Source organism: Oreochromis aureus, linkage group 5 (genome assembly GCF_013358895.1).
Source record: "Oreochromis aureus strain Israel breed Guangdong linkage group 5, ZZ_aureus, whole genome shotgun sequence".
Classification (NCBI taxonomy): domain Eukaryota; kingdom Metazoa; phylum Chordata; class Actinopteri; order Cichliformes; family Cichlidae; genus Oreochromis; species Oreochromis aureus.
In genome coordinates, this window is record NC_052946.1 from 22,554,176 (window position 1) to 22,574,877 (window position 20,702).

A 20,702-nucleotide genomic window follows, 5' to 3' on the forward strand; every position below is an offset into this window, starting at 1 on the left:
CCTATTCACCATATTACGTGTGGACTGGACCATGTGACATAATATGTATGGATTAGTAAAATCCCCATGAGAACATGTGTCATTCACTTGTTTAATGTGATACTTTCCTCGAGGAGTTAACCTGAGTTTGAAATAAAATAAAAGAGACTTCTTGTAGGTTGGACTTGGTTCAGGCAGGTAAGGTTATGATAGCTGAATGTGAGCCTGAAGCTAAAAGGGCGTGAAAGTTGTTATCCATCAGAAAGGTCAAAAGTGAAAAGGTTGACCCCATTACATTTTCTTGGTTCTTTGTGCTCATGTTTTAATTGAGTCTGCCAGGTATTGCCTGCCATACATGTTTCTGGCGATGTTCGGGGAGACTGTTTAATATTTGAACAATGTACCACAGATATGGGTGAGGCAGTTTAAACTGGCTTTAATTAAGAAACAAAACCTAGAGCCAGATTTATTAAGCAGTGCAAATTGGTGTGATGCTACAATCTTCAAAAAACACACATGGAAGTGGAAGGTTTTGTAGGTGCCCAAATTTATATCCAGGTCATTTTATTAACGACAAGTGCAAGCTAATTAGAGCTGCACAAACTATTAAAATATTGAAAGAAAAATAAATAAAAGTGTATTTATGATGTTGCAGAGCTGCAAACCGCCCCACTGGCTCTTAAAATTAACACATCAGTGTTTTAAGTAATGCATCCCTGGCTTCTGTGCTTCTTGTATAGGGAAACCATATATTCTCTCTTGCTTGTTAAGCTCTGTTACGTTATAAAAGCAGCGTTGCAGACCAGAAATATGCAGGGTCAGCTCCAAAGATTTAGGACGATTCAGTGGAGAGCTGCAGTACAGAGCCAAAGCCTTGGCAAAGTGTACACAGCAATCCACCCGTGCCAGTTACATGCCCATTTTGATAACGTTGCCCTCTGTCATTCCAAATAAATCCACACACCTAGTGGTAACTATTGCATATATGATGTTTTGTCACTATTGCATTGTAATGTTTGCAAAATAATAAGATTTGTTTTTGTTTCAATGATAAATAAGAAAGAAAATTTAAATTCCCACCTGAAACCCTTATTTACAGTTAAATTGGTAGATCCATCTATCCAGTCAGCCAGCCAGTCATTTTTGTGAGTTTATCTAGTTCAGGGTAGCATGAGAGCTGGGCCTTGTCCCAACTGTCATAACGTGAAAGGCTACAACCTGGGCAAGTCACCTATCTATTGCAGCTCTAATACAGAGACAGGCAGTTAACTGTTCGCGCTCACATTCAGTCACCAGTTAACCTAACCTAGAGAGAACTCGCACAAGCATCCTGAGAACATTCAAACTCCACACGGAAAGGTCATATGCGTCAGAAGGAACGATTATCCAGGTTGTGCGTATTGGCTATTTGGCTATGTGACTGACTAATGGGATTGAGCCCTTGCTTCAGTTTCAGCATCTCATGGCCTCATGTAACATAAACAACTGAAGAGTTGAGAGAGACTTGAATAAATAAAGTAAGGTAAAGGAGACAGCTGGCTGGAATTGCCTGGCATAAGTAAAGCTAGTAATGAAAAATGTAGTCCTTAAAATTTAAACAGGCTAGTTATAAAGGACACATTAGTTACGAAGGGAATTAGAGCTAATTAGAGCAAAATTATTTTTGCACCAGGCTGCAAATGTATTCACTTCAGCTCTGTAATGAAAGTACAAAAAAGTTATTTGTTGCAAGTCTTCAAAGAATGAACCAATGTTATGGAAAAAAAAATGCTCTGCTTAAAAATAATGGGAGAGATTGAGGGTGTCCAGGCAGTATAAGAAGAGCATGAAAGCATGGCTATGGCAAGAGAAAATGTCACATCGCTGTACCTGCCAAAATTGTACGGTGTGCTTCAAAAGAAGAAAAGCAAAAGTAGCAGGTGGAAGTCAGGATGCAAGCAAGAGATGGCATAGCAACAGCGACGCACCAGAGATGCAAACTCATGGACTTTCAGCAAAATATGCCTTACTCTGTCTTACTACTAAACAACTTAGCCAACAAAGGCAGAGAGTATTAGCAAGTCAAAGCAGGATGGGAGTGCAGGTTGGAGAAAAAGACCTGAGTATACATCTCCTTGTTCGAGATATGCTTATTCTACTAGTTCTAACAATTCGATGATCAATAGTTTGAAGGTATGACATTGATGTGTTGGTCACTGTAGTAGTGGTGGGGTCAGCAACAATGTCTGCTTATCACCTTTTATGTGTTTTTTTTGTGGCCCATTTATCACCCTAGCTGTTGCAGACTTTCCAGACCTATCCTTTTCCTCTTTACCTCTTTGGATTCTTTGCATCACGCATGATTGAGACACTAGTTGTCTTCTAAAAGAATTATTTTTCTTGTAGATCTGAAAGATGCCTTTCATGAGAGCTTCACTATTTGGTGCAAATGTTTGCATTACTCACTGCCTTGTCCTCTGTCCTTTAGCCCAGTCGTTTCACAGCTATAGCATATCATCATCAGGTCTCACCTATTTGCTTCTTAATCTTAGTCTGAAATGACACATAGCAACCCCTGCAGCCATTCGCATTGTCTGGCCAACTGACTGTCTTCAAAAGCCCCTCATCAGCTACCCCTAGCACACAACCACAAACAGAGTTAGGTCCATAAATATTTGGGGAATGGACAGTGGATTTAAAATCAAGATGTGATTGAAGTGCACACTTAGCAATTTAGAAAATGCATGAGTTACCACCATTTTCTTATTTTTTTATAGACATTTCTCAGTTGTAAAAAAATAATTGGTGAGACTAGCATCATTTACAAGGTAAGGATTGTTTGTTTTTAATACATGGGTGAAAATTCTTTGCAGTCATCCTTTTGCAGACTGCCTGAATTCTAGAGCAAATCACCAAATGCTGTTTCCTCCCCTAAGAGGCTCTGCGAGGTCTTTAGTGCAGCTGCATTCAGTTGCTTGTTTGCAGATCACAGTATAACCTAGAGTATAGCTCTGTACACTTCAGGAGTCATCCATGTAATTCTAACAGTAATCACATTATCACCAAAGACCAGTGACCTGGTTCTGCTGGCAGCCATACATGCCCATGCCATAGTATTGGCCCCACCATGTTTGACAGATGATGTGATATGGTTGAGATCATAATCTGTCTCTCTTTCCATCATTTTGATGCCGGTTCATCTTGGTTTAATCTCTCCTAAGATTTTTATTTTTTTGTTTTCAGAGCTGTTACGACTCTGGCCTTCCTGTTCTCGAGCGTAACAGCTCTCTGTATTTCCACTGATGAAGGCGTCTCTTAATTGTAGATTTTGACACTGATACACTTAGCTCTTCAAGTGTTCTCGGCTTGGTTAGAGTTTGTAGTTGCTTTTCTCAACCATAGAAATAATTCTGTCATCTTCTCTTTAACTGTCTTTTGTGAGCTTTCAGGCCTTTTGGCGCCAATGAGCAAGCCAGTGCTATCCTTCTTTTTAAAAGATAAACCAGACTGTTGATTTGGCCAGTGCTAAATTTTTTAACTGTCTAAGAGGGGTTTTTATAAGCCTAATTATGGCTTCGAGATCTCCAGTTAAAAAATACAAAATGCAAGTTTAATACTTGGAATCATCTCCTGATTTTTTTGTCTGCTTAATACCTCATGAAATAGTGAGGGATCATGCCTCACCTGGCCACGAAACTGCTTGTCAGTCAATTCGAGTGTGACTTTTGTGCCTCTGAAAATAGTAGACTTTAAAAAAAAAATCCTTTAAAATAAAGCTTTAAATCTGTACTTCAATCACATCTTGATTGTTTGATTTAAAATCAACTGCGGTGGTGTACAGAGCCAAAATGATACTACCAAGTACTCATGGACTAACTGTACAAGTACATATTCACATGGGTATTTGTTGCTCTTCCTCTTCCTGTGATACCTTTCTTGCTTTCTTTATCTTCTTTTTGGCTTGACATGGGTTGGATCTGCAGTCGTTATCGAGCTCCTGCATTGGTTAGTGAAGAAAAAATTAATTTTTTTCATCAGGCTCTGTCTGCGCATAGTTCGCGTGACAGCTGGTTTCAACCCAATTAGAGAGCACTGATGGTGGCTGAAAGAAGAATCTCTGTGTGGTTGTTATATAACAATTCACCTCTGAGACAATGTCAGTTAATGTGTCTTTCTCTCTGTCTGGTTGTGCGTTTGTGTGTGTATGTGTTCCACAGCAGCTGCTACCTAATGCACCATGTATTTGGGGATTCCCTGAACATTGTGCCACTGCTTATGCTGCTTATTATTTTCTTACCCCCGTTTTATGAGACAAACTGCAGAAACTGGCAGCCTTTTGCAGGTTATACAATATGATGCTGTTTTAGTGATGGAGTTTATTCAACTTATCATACATCACTGTTTACAAGTCCTTGCATTGTAATTCAACCCCACTCAAACTACATGCAATAAATGGTACATTTGAGAAGCTTGTATTATATTTTTTTGAGACTTCAGTAGTATGCTGTTCATTTTTTCCTTTATGTAATTTGTAGTGGCATCAAAAATGCCCTGTCATTGCATTAGAGTTATTTTTGTCCTGCCTGCATGAACACCTAAAAAAAGAGTGTTTTGAACATTTTATAAATTTAAAGCATGATGTGATGGCACAAACCTGTGAGCATTTGTAAAACTGAAATTACGATATGACATCTGTGAACTGGCAAAGGTGCAGAACAGCTCTTACCAAAGTCTTCTGCACTATTTTATGTCACAGGCAGGGGGGGCTGTATGCCAGCTATGCTGGTGGCAATGTTGCAGTGGGCACAGCTCATACCTCAGCTCTGCCTCACTGTGCTCAAGGACATTTTAAGAGGCACAGAGAATGTACATGACTTCACTGGAGGGCAGCAAACTGCCCACTGCTTGTCAGACCAGGAACTTTACATCAAGGAGAAAGCAGCAATTATTAGAACACAGTTTCATCATTAGCACTTGTTCTTTACAGTCACAGAGCAGAAAAGAGAGACCAAGGAGAGAGAGGACTAAACATAATGCAATGCATCACAAATGTTAGCATTAAAGGTAAGATCAATTTTAAAGTTAAATATATGTTTTTATACATATTTTGTACATATTGTGCAGATTTGAAATCCATCCTTAAAATGGTTGCGATAATGTCATCACACTGCATTTCAAAATATTGTAACCTGTATCCTTGAGTGAATCTCAAGCTAAGTGTCCTAAATGGAAATCTTGCGAAGCGTAACGGCTGAAAAATAGTGATAAGATAGTGGGATGACAATACATTAGTGGACTGTGCATGCTATTTGTACTTAGAAATCTCTATCTGAATATATTTTGCACATAATGTGCAAGAATGCCATTCACACGAAAACACTAAATGGGCAGAATGTCAAAGAATAAAAGAACAACAACACATTGTGCCATGACATGTCACAAGCTTTGTAGATAACAGCTGTTTGGTTTTATGTAAAAGGCCTTTTTTTGTGTCTTACCAATAATGCGTTCCTCTGTGATTTCTTAGGAGTTAGTTAGAAGGCAAACACAATATAATGTATTATGGTCAGATGCTCTTAGCATCTGGTCGTTGGGCTCCACATTTTAATGTTGTTCCCATATGGTGTTTAAGTTCATAAAGTCCCATTAAGTGTGTTACGCACTTTAGATAAAAAGCTGTTAATTTTTGCAAAATGTGCACTTTCTCCTTCAGTGTTTAATCAGATGTTACTCATTACTCACTGTCAGCTCATGAGGGGCATGCCAACAAATATGTAGATGAACTGGCACACAGGCAGGGAGTTAGACAGAAGGATAGCACAGCAGGAGGAGTTTCAGTCAGGTGCAAATAGACAGGAAAGCAAGAACACTACATAGGGATTTGTCGTATTGGGTGGCACTATATGGACAAAAACAGGTTGGGGTGGTAGCAGTAGAGCATATTGGCGTCATCAGGATGCTAAGAAATCAACAAAAGATACAAATCTTTAGCACTTTAGTTAAGAAAGACGCCTACGACATTGAAGAATGATCATACCTTTTATCAGAGTTGCATCTCAGTTCGTAACACCACCAATGGCTCCCTTTGCAACCACAACCTCCCTTCCAAGGAAAGAGGAAATCAATTGTGCGCATAAAAGATAGTGTAAATGTCTGTATGTTTGCAGTCCATAAAAAGTAGAGCATCAGCTGCTTTGAAGTTACTCGGCTCAGGTATTAGCATTACACCTCACCTTTATCTACCCTCTGCTTTGCACTTTCTCTGCTTTCCCCTCTTTATTTCATGATTATGTATCACTCATTCAAACTCTTACTTTCATCTATGCCTTCCTCCATCTTTCAACTTTCCTCACTTGGCTGTCTCCCGTCTCCTTTTTTTCCTCTCCCTTCCTCTCATCTTATCTCCCACTCTTGCATCTGACTATAATTTAAAGCCAACTGCACACCAGCAGAGTATAACACCACCATCACCAGCACCAATGTGACAACATGAAGCTTGAAATACAAAGCTTCACGTGGTCCGTAATAAACAGATGTTGTCAAATGAGCTGCACTGTCATTCTGCAGTATATTAGTCATGTTGCGCTTCATCCTGCAAGCCAATCTGGAATCAAGCTCTAGTTTGGATTAGATTTTAGCAACTTGTTGGTTTTCCAGTTTTCTTTGGCAAATTAGTCCAAAAAAATGTCTTTAAACTAGTTTCAGACCAATCAATATGTACTTTAAATCCTATTATGGAAAGATTAAGCAGTGTTTTATCCCTTTTTCATCTCTGTGATTAGGGATGCACCCATTCAACTTTTTTCATCAATGATAGAATATTGATACCTTGAGTACCAATCTGATACCAGTGTTAAATAAATAAGCTCTATTTGTGACAGAAGGGTAGCAACAGGAGTCAAAAGAGATGGTTTACAAGATGTTAGTGAGACCTGCTATGATGCATGGTTTGGAGAGGGTGACGCTGAGAAAAAGACAGAAGGCTGAGCTGGAGGTGGCAAAGTTAAATATGTTAATATTTTTGTTTCGAGTGGCCCGGACGGACGGGATTAGAAGCGAGTACATCAGAGGGCCAATTCAGGCTGAGCGATTTGGAGTTAGAGAGGTAAGACTGAGATAGTTTGGATGTGTGCAGAGATAGAGGATATCTTGGACAAATGATGTTGAATATGGGAGGATGAAAAGAGGAAGACCACACAGAAGATTCATGGATGTAGTGAACGAGAAGCAGAGGGCTAGTGTTACAGAAGAGGAAGCTAGGGATAAGGCGTTGGAGGCAGATGATCCAATTTGGCGACCCCTAAAGTTAGTAGCTGAAAGCAGAAGAGCAACTTCTCACTGTGAGGCTGTGAAACATGTTCATGTGTAAGTTTCCATCAGGATTGACTTAAACATAGCTAAATTTGCAAAATAAAATCTAGCAAAAAATCCCGTCCAAAAAATAACATATCCTACTGTCAAGAGATGTACTCTAAGACACTTCTTCAGCTGAGAATCAGAGAGGAGAAACACAAAGTTTTACTTGCATGCAAGGGCAGCCACAGAGCACTCGCACTTGGAGCGAGGGCTCCGGGACTCGCGCTCTGCCACTGCCCTGGTCTTTATTTATACACAAGAAGGGGATTTTGGTCCTCATCCCAGGAAACCCTTCCCTCAACATCTTGGTTAGTGAATACGTTTGTTCAGTGGAATGTTGATGCGTGAGCATGTGCGGATATGTGTGTGTGTGTGGCTTGTGTACGTGTGCCAGGAGAGGCTCCTCTACCTGGTACAAAGTGAAACTGCTTGTTAAGCTCTTATCTAGCAGGTACTGCTCCTTCCCGGCATGATAACGGGTCACAGTGAATCAAAACAGTCCGAGTTATAAAGAGGTCATCATGCAGTATTCTATCATATGCAAACTTATATTATTAAAAGATTATACTGACTACAATTTTCTATTGACACCTACATTGATATTTATCAGTAAAATTAAAGAAGAGGCAAGAAAAAATGTATTGCTTTAGCAGTTTGTTTATTTGCACTCATCTCACTTCAGCTCAAATGAAGTCATTAGCCTTCTGCATACTGCAGTCATTTATAGTTGCAAGTTAAATGAAATCTTCCCAATAAGTGTGAAAACAACACTACTTTTTCCTCTCTGACCATGCATTAGGGAAAGTGAGCCAGGAAAGAGAAGCTTAAGCACTCGCTCAGTGGAGCTTTTCCATCACTTGAACACACAGTTAACACACTTTGCAGTTAAATAATAAAACTTGTTCAAACATACAGAGAAAAGCTGTTGGTCTCCAAACTACTCTTGCTTTCAGCTATGTTAGCTAAGCCTCAGATGCTGGTAAATTAAATACATAACAACATAGACCTGAATTGAAAGATCAGCCCATACTGTAGATCGACAAGTTGTCATCAATGTCCAGTCCAACCTTTTGGATCAGGACTGGCCTGATATCTGATACAAATGTGAGATTGTTGCATCCCTACTAATGATCAATACTCAAGTCAGGTCTTTTGATCTAATGATCAGTTTTTCTTAATTGTTATTGGGTATGCTGGTAAACCCCGAAACAGTCTGTGCTTTGCCAGTTCAGATTTGCAGTTTCACAGTCTACAGGATGCACAGCCTAGTTTGTTTCCATTTGTCTCATCTGATTATTACTTCGGCTTACTGACTGATTTGCTGATAAATATAAACTTGCAGGGCCTGATAATCTTTGTTACAGTGCAGGTGTACCAGCATAAAAGTGATAGTGGCCATGTCCCTGTCTTTTGCAGATGGTCCATCTGGTGCAAAAGAGAATTACCTGTGATGTAGTTTTTGTTCTCATTCAACCACACACACACACACACACACATTCTGGGAGAGCATTTGTTTACTTTCATTTGACGGTTTTGGAGGATCTTGCAGGCGCAGATGTCTGCCTTGGCATGCACACAGTTACGCCAACATTGATTGGACCTGAGGGGCAGGCGAGGGGTAGGGGCGCAGTATAAAAGGTTTGAGAAAAAACAGAAAGGAACATTCAGTCTTTCAGGTTCACCAAATCAAGAAACCATCAAACACTGTCCATCACAAATGTAATTAATATGCCGGTTGTTAAAAACAGAACATTTTTCTGAGTTGGAATCACTTTCTGTAATCAGCTTTACTAAAAGGGTGAACACATTTGTTGAGGCGTAATGTCCGAGTGGCTTTGCCATCGCCGTCTAACTCTATAACTTCAAAAACAGCTGGAGCTCATTAGCATGCAGCACTGGAGCCTGTGGAGTTACACAGTGCCTCCATCCCACAGATGCATATTCACATGTTGGCAGGGTCTCTCAACACCATTCTGTGACAAGGTCGTGTCCTGCTGTTTCCAAGCACACTGTTGTGTCATTGTGTGACTTGTCCCATCATCACACTTGAATGTACACCTTGCTCACTGTGTTAGTCTGGCCAGTTTAAGCAGGTATATCCCTAGTAGTTTATTCCCATGGCTGCTTCCAAACAGGAACAAATGTGCAGACAAATGTCATAATGTCCTACCGTCTGTGGCTGACTTATAAATAGGGACAAACAGGGCATATTCAATGACATTATAAAGCATACAAGTAAAAAAGTAGCTCTGTTATTTTTTAGTTACAGGTTGCACTTAAAGTCTCAGCAGCCATCACTAGGAATGTGTTTTAGCTGCTTCTTGATCACTGAAATCACTATGGATACACCTCATTAATGACAATTTATAGCACAGATTTGCTCCATTGGCCTTTTACATGTACAAATTTGTTGCTTAGTAAAAAGGTGAACTCTTATAGCCTTAAATAAAAAGAATTCTGTGACTAAAATTGTGATTCAATAAGTTTTGATTGTGTGGCCTCATAATTTGTGGGATGGACTGACAAGATATTGACCAGCCATGCTATTAGTTTTTTTTTGGGCTGACTGTGCTTTTCGGTGTGATTATATTATCTGAATAAGCCAAGTGTCTCTGAGGGCCCTCAGACAGAAATTATTTGCAGTATTGATGTTGTGCAGTACAGATGATGGATAGACAGTATAGTCATTGCAGCATTGAACCAAATACAAAATGGTGCTTTGATTCCAGATCCCCCCCCGAGTGGGTGGGTGGTGATAAAGGGCAGCTGTGAGGCAGTGGTTGACTTTGAATAATAACATCAATGATAGATAGATAGATAGATAGATAGATAGATAGATAGATAGATAGATAGATAGATAGATAGATAGATAGATAGATAGATAGAATTCTGTTACTCCACCATAAACAACAGATAAACACTCGGAATAAAATGAAAAGCAAAATTTGCACTTTAGAACAAGACACAGAACAACTAATTGGTATATACACAATATACACATTGAAATCAGTAGCACTAATGAGAAAAAGATCTGTGAGAACAGTTATGCAAAAAGGCAGCAAATTATATATGTAAGAAAAACAGGATGTTCAGATAGTATAGTAAAGGTACACAGTGTATCTGTTTTTAGTTTTACACATAGGGATTGGGCAATGAAACCCTAAGAAAGAACTGAAAACAACTATGAACACTGTGAAAACTAAGGCTACTTTGAAACACAATGAAAATTAAAGCTGCAAGCAGCGATATGAGGGCCCTCGCACCCCCGGCGCGTCGAGCCAAGCCCAACACCTAAAACCAGCGCTTCCGATCTGATGTCACATTGATGGAATTCATGCATTTAACCACCAGCTAAAATTTCATCTCATTCAACCATTATTATAGTCGTCCCACTAGGTGGCGCTCTAACCATTGCTGACAAATGGCATAACAAACATTTCCGAGCTCGAGTCTCATCACGCCTGCGAACTTTGGGAGAGATTGGACATTGTGTGTTTTTGAGCGACAGCAGGTTACTGGTTTTGGCGAGTGAGTGAAACTCCACGTGCCGCCATGACCACCCCGCTTCCCTGAACGTAAAAGCTTCGCAATTTAACATCACAAAGGTCTTTAGATTCCACACACAGGAGATCGCGTAAATCTAATGAAATCCCTTGGAGGAGTTCGTCAAAGTATGAGGCCTGAAAAGAGGGGAAAATGTCGCCAAATTTACACATTAATTTTAAAATGGCTGACTTCCTGTTGGATTTGGGATATTGCTCCAAGAGACTTTTTGTACATCTTGATATCTCCAATAAGCTTGCCAGGTTTCAAACTCATACATAAAACACAGAGCAGGGGCTGTTGTTTTGAAATTTTGTAGGGGCGCTGTGGAGCCATTTTGCGCTGTTCAAGGAAAATGAACATATAAAAAGAAATCCTCATCACATTAGAGGTGTGCGCCAAATTTCAAGACTTTTAAACTTTTCAAGCCCCTCAAAAGCCACTTCATCTTTCATGGTGAACTGCGCTGCCACCAGGGTGCGCCGTTCAGTTTATAGTCACAATTTTCTCACTGAAGCATCAAGAGGGACTGATGGTGATATTCACCGCTTTTGAGGTGGCCACGATGAACCTGTGAAAATCAGTACAACAAAATGAAAGACATGACATTTCCTGGTGCCACTAGGTGGCGCTCTACGTATTCCTGACAATGGGCATATCAATCTGTTCAGGGCGGGTCTGACATCATCCCTGTAAAATGTGGTACTGATCAGATTGGATTTCATTGAGTTACACTAATTTGTTTCTTCATGGCGAGACCTCAATGTTCGCCATGCTGCTGGGGTCACACCCTTCAGCGAAAACTCACAGTTTTCTCTGTAACCCAAGACCAACTCCTTAAGGCTTTCCTGGAGAAATTTGAGGCTGCAGATGTCACCCATTACAATACTGTACCCCAAAGTGTAAAACATGACATTTCCTGTTCCCACTAGGTGGCGCTGTCCCTGGTGTCAAATATGGCAGTTGAAATATGTTCAGGGGTGGAGCCTTATCATATGTGTCCACTTTGGTCAAGGTCGGACAATGTATGACAGAACGAGAGGCAATAAGATTTTCATGGCGAGTCATCGAAATTCGCCGTGGCGCCACGGCCTCACAGTAACCCGAAAACTCAAAAGCTCCGCAATTTAACATGGCCCAGGTGTGTAGTTGACACTGACCAAATATGAAGCTTGTACGATGAAATTCCAATGAGGAGTTCGCAAAAGTTCGAGGCATGGAAATGGCAAAATTAGAGCCAAAATGTCACCTTCACTTCCAAATGGCGGACTTCCTGTTGGGTTTAGGACATGGCCATAATAGACTTTTATGTGCGCCTCCGAACGCTAGATATGTGTTCCGAGTTTTATACATGTAGGTCATACCCATCTCGGGGCTCGCGTTTCTCATTTTTCTAGGTGGCGCTACTGAGCCAATTTTCCCTGGACATGTCTCACGGACATTAAAATACGTAAATTTTCACCAGACCTGACGCGTCTGCAAAATTTCATGAGTTTTCGAGCATGTTTAGGCCCTCAAAAGGCCGATTCATTTGCCGAAAAATAATAATAATAATAATAATAATAATAATAATTAAAGCTGCAAGCAGCGATATGAGGGCCCTCAAGACCGGGCGCGTCGAGCCAAGCCCAACACCTAAAACCAGCGCTTCCGATCTGATGTCACATTGATGGAATTCATGCATTTAACCACCAGCTAAAATTTCATCTCATTCAACCATTATTATAGTCGTCCCACTAGGTGGCGCTCTAACCATTACTGACAAATGGCATAACAAACATTTCCGAGCTCGAGTCTCATCACGCCTGCGACCTTTGGGAGAGATTGGACATTGTGTTTTTGAGCGACAGCAGGTTACTGCTTTTTGGCGAGGGATTGAAACTCCACGTGCCGCCATGACCCACCCGTTTCCCTGAACGTAAAAGCTTCGCAATTTAACATCACAAAGGTCTTTAGATTCCACACACAGGAGATCGCGTAAATCTAATGAAATCCCTTGGAGGAGTTCGTCAAAGTATGAGGCCTGAAAAGAGGGGAAAATGTCGCCAAATTTACACATTGATTTTAAAATGGCTGACTTCCTGTTGGATTTGGGATATTGCTCCAAGAGACTTTTTGTACATCTTGATATCTCCAATAAGCTTGCCAGGTTTCAAACTCATACATAAAACACAGAGCAGGGGCTGTTGTTTTGAAATTTTGTAGGGGGCGCTGTGGAGCCATTTTGCGCTGTTCAAGGAAAATGAACATATAAAAAGAAATCCCTCATCACATTAGAGGTGTGCGCCAAATTTCAAGACTTTTAAACTTTTCAAGCCCCTCAAAAGCCACTTCATCTTTCATGGTGAACTGCGCTGCCACCAGGGTGCGCCGTTCAGTTTATAGTCACAATTTTCTCACTGAAGCATCAAGAGGGACTGATGGTGATATTCACCGCTTTTGAGGTGGCCACGATGAACCTGTGAAAATCAGTACAACAAAATGAAAGACATGACATTTCCTGGTGCCACTAGGTGGCGCTCTACGTATTCCTGACAATGGGCATATCAATCTGTTCAGGGCGGGTCTGACATCATCCCTGTAAAATCTGGTACTGATCACATTGGATTTCATTGAGTTACACTAATTTGTTTCTTCATGGCGAGACCTCAATGTTCGCCATGCTGCTGGGGTCACACCCTTCAGCGAAAACTCACAGTTTTCTCTGTAACCCAAGACCAACTCCTTAAGGCTTTCCTGGAGAAATTTGAGGCTGCAGATGTCACCCATTACAATACTGTACCCCAAAGTGTAAAACATGACATTTCCTGTTCCCACTAGGTGGCGCTGTCCCTGGTGTCAAATATGGCAGTTGAAATATGTTCAGGGGTGGAGCCTTATCATATGTGTCCACTTTGGTCAAGGTCGGACAATGTATGACAGAACGAGAGGCAATAAGATTTTCATGGCGAGTCATCGAAATTCGCCGTGGCGCCACGGCCTCACAGTAACCCGAAAACTCAAAAGCTCCGCAATTTAACATGGCCCAGGTGTGTAGTTGACACTGACCAAATATGAAGCTTGTACGATGAAATTCCAATGAGGAGTTCGCAAAAGTTCGAGGCATGGAAATGGCAAAATTAGAGCCAAAATGTCACCTTCACTTCCAAATGGCGGACTTCCTGTTGGGTTTAGGACATGGCCATAATAGACTTTTATGTGCGTCTCCGAAAGTTAGATATGTGTTCCGAGTTTTATACATGTAGGTCATACCCATCTCGGGGGCTCGCGTTTCTCATTTTTCTAGGTGGCGCTACTGAGCCAATTTTCCCTGGACATGTCTACGGACATTAAAATACGTAAATTTTCACCAGACCCTGACGCGTCTGCAAAATTTCATGAGTTTTCGAGCATGTTTAGGCCCTCAAAAGGCCGATTCATTTGCCGAAATAATAATAATAATAATAATAATAATAATAATAATAATAATAATAATAATAATAATAATAATAATAATAATAAGAAACAGAGCAGATACAATAGGGCCTTAGACTTTTGTGCTCGGGCCCTAATAATAATAATAATAATAATAATAATAATAATAATAATAATAATAATAATAAGAAACAGAGCAGATACAATAGGGCCTTCGCACTTTTGTGCTCGGGCCCTAACTATGAGAAAAACCTGTGAAACACTATGACTAAGACTGTGGTGGAAATAACAGATGACCTGACAATGACATACAGAAAACAGAGGACTTAAATACACAGGAGGTGATTCGGGGAAGTGGGAACACATAGGGAAAGCAGCTGACTGACATGAACATAATGACGGGACAGGGGAAGTGAAACTAAATACAGTGACAAAGGCACAGTAGACTCCTCCAAAATAAAACAGGAAACATGGAGACATGGACATGACACGAACTTGACAACAAGAACCACACAGACATGAAACACGACAGGTAGACGCACGAAAAAAAAAGGATACATAAAAACTCAAACACTGGGTCACACGACCCAGTACCATGACAGTGTTAATATGAAAGGTAAAAATAACTTCTTAAAACATTTATGGCAGCAAAGCTGAATGTGTTTGTTCAAGCTCCGCCTTTTTTGTCTGTGATGGATGTTGTGGAATGGGTCGTGCATGATATAGAGCAGTTTCTTCAGTAACCTCCTGACTCCCCGTCTCCAAGTTTTGACCAATGGTAGTTCTGCCTTTGCGAATGAGTTTATTGATCCTGCTGGCATCTCTGGCACTGATGCTGTTCCCCAGCAGACCACAGATGGTACTTGCAGCCACAGATTGGTACCCAGCATCTTGTTGCATAGAGCGAAAGATCTGGGCTTCCTCAGAGAAAATCGTCCGTTCCTCCCCTTTATGTCAACAGCACCAGTGTTCGTCCACCCATCCAGTCTACTTATGAAACGTACCCAAGTATTTGTAATGCTGAATTCGTACCTCGTCACCTTTGAGGATTAAAGGATTGTTAGAAAGGGTACATGCTACCACATAGAGTGGAGACCTTCTGTTGGCAGCATGAGTCAAAGTCATCCTGGAATTAGAGTGAAAAGAGATTCTTTTGTTACATGTGTATTTTACTAGCCACTTCAAGCCAGGAGGTCCCTAGTTGAATAAAACAGGGATGCATTAACAGATAATCAGCAGCCCAGATGAGAGCAAACGCCCTGACTCCCATCCTGAGGAGTTTCTAGATTAATCTAGTCAGGATGTGACCAGCATGTGGCATGCTGGGTCACTGATGGTACTGATTAAGTCACTTAAATTATAACTTACAGAGTATTCTGTATATAGCTGTTGTCAACATATTATGCAAATTGTTGCTTTTTGGTTTATGTAATACAATAAAATAAAACATAAGCAAACCAGGAGAAAATGAACTACATGAGCAGTCTGGGTGAAATTTTAACCTCGTGTGGATGTTTATTCCGAGCCCTGGTAATCAAAATACTTAAGATCACCAGATGTCTGTTAACCCTTATTTAATGATTACAGTCATCATTGCTTTTAAATGTAAATGCAAAGAGAGAGGCGGGTGAGGTAGAGACATTGATTCAGTTCATTGCTGCAAAGCATTATAAGACAACAGGTGGAGAGCAGTGTATCACTGAAAAGGTCATATACTGTAGTATGAGGAAGAACGAGTGGTGAGATAGCAGCAGCGGCAGCAGCTTCACAGCTCAGCCCATCCTCCCATGACAGCGCAGAGCTACGTTCTGCCTCTCCGCTTTGTCGTCAGAGCAGCCCCAGCCTCCCGCCCGCGCACAACTCCTCTCCGCTCTGCACCAGAAAGGAGCATTCTCCTCTCTCCCTCGTTTTCATATCCTCTCCCTCTCTCTCTCTCGCTCTATCTCTCTCTCTTTTTCTGTCAGTTAGTGTGTCCTCAGAATGAGGTTAGCGGCACCAGCAGCAGCATCAGCAGTAGATAGAGACAGCAGAGGAACAGTTACTGCAGCAGCCAGGAGAGGCTGTCCTTCAGCCGTGCACCATCTACCGCTGCATTCACCCATGCCCTGAGAACGCAACGCTCATCCCTGTGCTCTCTTTCTGTGCCTCTCCCTGCTCCTCCCTCACCTTCTGTCCTCCTTGAATTCGTCTCTTGAATTCACCCCCCACCCCTCTATCTCTCTTCCTCTCTTTCTCCATAGCAGTGATGGGGGAGACCACCATGTAGAGACAGAGAGGCAGCGGAGGCAACAGCAGAATAGCAGCAATGGGAAGCCACACATGGAGCGGGTCTGGACTGCAGCCGTGGTGAGCCTGAGACCGACAGGACTTGCATCTACCATCATTGCCCTTCTCAGGACCTGACCACTGGGGCTGTCCAGTGCTTACCTGGATGCTCCCCACTTGTGTTTTTTCATCCCCTCCTCTTCTCCTCCTCTGCTGCTCTCTCTCCTCTTCTTCTTTTTCTTCTCTGGTGGTTTTTTGTCTGCTGAAATCTGTCTTTCCTGAAACAGAGAAGCTGCTCATCAATTTATCCCCACGGATTTTTTCCGCTTTTTAATCCCTGTATCTGCTTACTTTTCTTTGAAGAGATTTTTTTTTCCCTTTTTGTTGCTGTTGCCTCATTCACACCTATTTTGGATTTTTTTTTTTCTTGGAAGAGACTGAGCTCTCTTGTGAAAGCTTTTGTTTGATCTATAAGCAATAAGAAACACTAATCTAACTGACTTAACTAGCTGACATCATGGGAGACATGTCCAACAGCGATTTTTATGCCAAGAACCAAAGAAATGAGGGCAACCATGCAGCAGCCTTTGGCTGCTCGGTCATGGAGCTGCGCTCGTTGATGGAGCTGCGTGGAACAGAGGCGGTGGTCAAGCTCCAGGAGGACTACGGGGGAGTAGAAGGACTGTGCAAACGACTGAAAACCTCACCCACAGAAGGTGAGTTACCGTGCTTATTTATGCATGTGCGTGGTTGTGAATATGAAAATGCATGCAGTGGTATGTATTGTACCAAAGACCATTTCTTGAATTTGTCCTCCTATGCAGACTGCAGATTTCCAGTATCTGTTCTGTATTTTTTTTAATTTCATGGATTACCATAACCTGCTCTATGGATAGCCTGCTTCTTTGATACCAAAATCAATGATAAAAGCACAGACATGCAGCAACCTTGTAAAGCACCTGGAGAAATGCATAAGCACAGCATCAGCAAAGTACACATGGGAGGGAGTCCCGTTTGAGGGGACTAATGAAAATTCTTCACAGCCAGCTAGTGTTAGACCTGTTTAGTATGCACAGAAATCTCTGTGGACAGTTTAGCCCCCCCTTACTCCCCCCTCCCCCGCAAAAGCATCCCACCCTCCCTTGTCATTCTCTTTTTCAGCCAATTGGCTATAGCCTGAAGGAGCAGGTCGCTGGAGCAACACGGTAGAGATTTTGGCCATGTGGGATATGCTGTGGTTCTTGGGCATGAGAGAAATGAGAAGGCATAAAAATATCCAAATCCTAATCTGTTTCCTACTTCTTATTTTTAATTAAAAAATAAAACAGCAAGAATTTACATGCAGATGTGCTTCTATGGTTTTACCCTAGTGTGCGTAGCGTGTTTGTTCTTACAGATTTTCATTTAAGAACATGATGCAAAAATCCATAATGGTGGTTCTATTTCTGTCAGCCCAATCACTTAAAGCAGTTTTTAATGCAAACTTAGCTTTGTCATCATAAATCATTCATTTAAATATATACACATCTAGTTATTATATTTCTACGCATAACTTGCTGTCTTACTGCATACTGAATTTTTTTTTGGTTGCATAATCCCCACAAGCAGAAAAATTGGCCTCTCGAATAGCTACACCAGCGTATTGAATATTTATAACAGTACTTAAATCATCTACCTCCCCAGACATTGGGATAATTGATCAGTATTCGTGTAGTGTCACCAGTGTGACATCAGAGGTAGCCTGTAACGTTATAGGCTGATACCCAAAGAAGATTGTGTTTCCTGATCGTCTCATTTCTGACAGACCATTTCTAGGTCAACTCATGGTTACGCCCACTGGCTATAAGAGTAAACTAGATAAATTCAGGGAAACTTTAAAAAAAATTTTTTTGTTATTATTGCACAGTTAAATAAATAGTGAATAAATATTTAAAAAGAGGTGGATTAAAACAAAACTGAACACAGAATCAGATAGAACACCGATTCTTACCCTTCAGTTTTCTCAGAAGCCTGGTTCCTTGATGTATACCTACACCTGTGATGTAGTGGCTGACTGGGAGGTGAAGAGCTAACATTTCCTTTAGGCAGCCAGCTGGTGAATGGCATGAGTCATTCAGGGGCTCGATGGGCTGTCAGGCTACAGCTTGGTTTCCAAGAACAGTTGGTATTGAACTGCTTGGTGGATGACCTGTTTTCCTTCAGATAGGAGAGAAGACTGTTGGTGGATACGACTGTTTTCTCAAGAGACAGTAGAGACATGCAGAACGTCAGTAGGTCCACCTTGGTAGAGAGCAAAGAAATACGAAATAACTCTAGGGACAGTGTTACCCCATGAGGATCGGGGGGATGGAGAGGTGCACAGGGGATTGGAGTAGGAGGGTCTTTACCCAGAAGAAATTATTATAGTACGGAAGCCACAATATGCTCAAAACACCACTGTAACATCCATAAAATTGCGAGTGCGCTTTTCAGGAAAACATGACCTCACATTTGGATAAAATTCCCTAACTAGAGAAGAACCAGTAATGCTGTAAAATATTCACTATTAAAAGGTTACGCTTCAGTTTATATTATAGTGCCACTTCTTTAACCTTGTGCTGAATATCTAATTGTGGTGACTACTGCTCATCACCATATTTGCAACATGAGTAGAAACAATGCCTGCAGTGTTACAGTGATACTCAAATTAAATTGAATTTGAGCTAGCAATAAAATTATCATACCAGACATAAAATTATAATTTCATTTTCCCATTCTCACGAGGATCATGATTACATGATTGAATATTACATTTTATCAGTCAACTAAATACTAACCCAGGATCACAGCCTGCAGATGTGCAATAACACACAAAAAAATTTAAACTAATGTAATAAAAAGAGGGGACTTGTAATCATCAACATATTGTTGTCTACACCCATACTTAATTACCTTAAAACGGTAGACAAAAGCAAATTAATCTGCTCAAGGAATAATTACATATGCATCTCATTTAAAACCTATGAAGGTCTCACATTAAATCACTCAAAACGTCTGGCAATCTCAAAGAAGTGGAAAAAAATACATCTTTGTGGAGCAGTTAACAATATATATGAGTCACGTACTGACTGCATTACTTAAAATAGTACATCACATCAAATGTGTGCACCATTAATTATTAATTCACCATACAGTATGTGCCATTTAGTGGATTTACTCTGAGTACTTCAGCTAAAGGAGGTGGTCCCGTTTCATATTTATTTATTACTACTTTTAGCTGCTTTTAGGGGTCACCACAGCAGGTAAGTCTGAATATTTTTTGGGGCAGATTTTTACAGTATATACCCTTCCTGATACAAACCCTCATGGGATTTGTGTCTCCAGGGATCTTTCATTTGTCAGGCATATGTGTCAACCACTACACTATGGACACGCTATCACATATATTTTAGGATACACAATATTTATTGAAGATTTTTAACTGGTCAGTCCATTTAACAAGTCATTTTTCCAGTTAGGGTCTGAGCTCTATTGCTAACAAGCAGGCTGTCTTCTCCCTGGTGCCTGGTTAGGCTTAATTGCTTTTGATAAATTAATTGTTTTCTTTGACAGGATCAGTGACTAAATTTAAACTGAGTGGGTGGGTGGTGCAATTGTATATTAGAAAATATATTATATTATATTAGAAAGATGATCCTGGTAGCTCTTTCAAGTTATTTTATAAGGCTTGCCGTCATGTGTGTTGTGTAATATGAATGTGTCCCATGGGGCTGTGTTAGATCATAAGAGACCCTAGTGTTACATTGTTTCTGTGATGATTCATCCTGTATTTGGAAACAAATTCCCGGGTCTTCAGGTCTGTGTGACAAAACCAGGTGAACACCAGTCAATCAAGCTCAAAAAGCTATAATTTTCATGCAGAACAGATCTACCAAACTGGCGGACACGTCATTTAACCTACAGCAACTCTTCAGCAGTAACCCAGTTCTGCAGTCAAACCACCAGAGTCGCACACTCTTAATGTACATTATTCATACAATCACTATAAAATCAGCACATACAATAGTTATATTTCTGGGAAATACACTGCATTAAATTTTAAATTTCTGGGTTCTCCAGTTCTTAGCCTTCAGAGGTTCAGTACCTTTACCCAGGATGTAGTTACCAAGAAGGTGAGTGTAGGAGTG

The 20,702-nt window shown here is 40.8% G+C and overlaps 2 protein-coding genes across 11 annotated transcripts in view; one reads left to right on the forward strand and one right to left on the reverse strand.

Annotated features, from left to right (window-relative positions):
- Positions 1-20,702, reverse strand: part of sirt4 (sirtuin 4) — a 700,781-nt gene that overhangs the window by 328,911 nt on the left and 351,168 nt on the right. The gene's annotated exons all lie outside the window — the stretch shown is intronic.
- atp2b2 (ATPase plasma membrane Ca2+ transporting 2) overlaps positions 17,021-20,702 on the forward strand; it is a 71,114-nt gene continuing 67,432 nt past the window's right edge. For all 10 annotated transcript variants that reach the window (XR_005613087.1, XR_005613088.1, XM_031731405.2 and 7 more), the window contains exon 1: positions 17,021-17,252. Coding sequence is in view for 8 of the 10 variants with exons in the window: in XM_031731405.2 (XP_031587265.1) it covers positions 17,054-17,252 (199 nt within the window). In the remaining 2 variants the exon portion in view is untranslated. The remainder of the gene's footprint in view (positions 17,253-20,702) is intronic.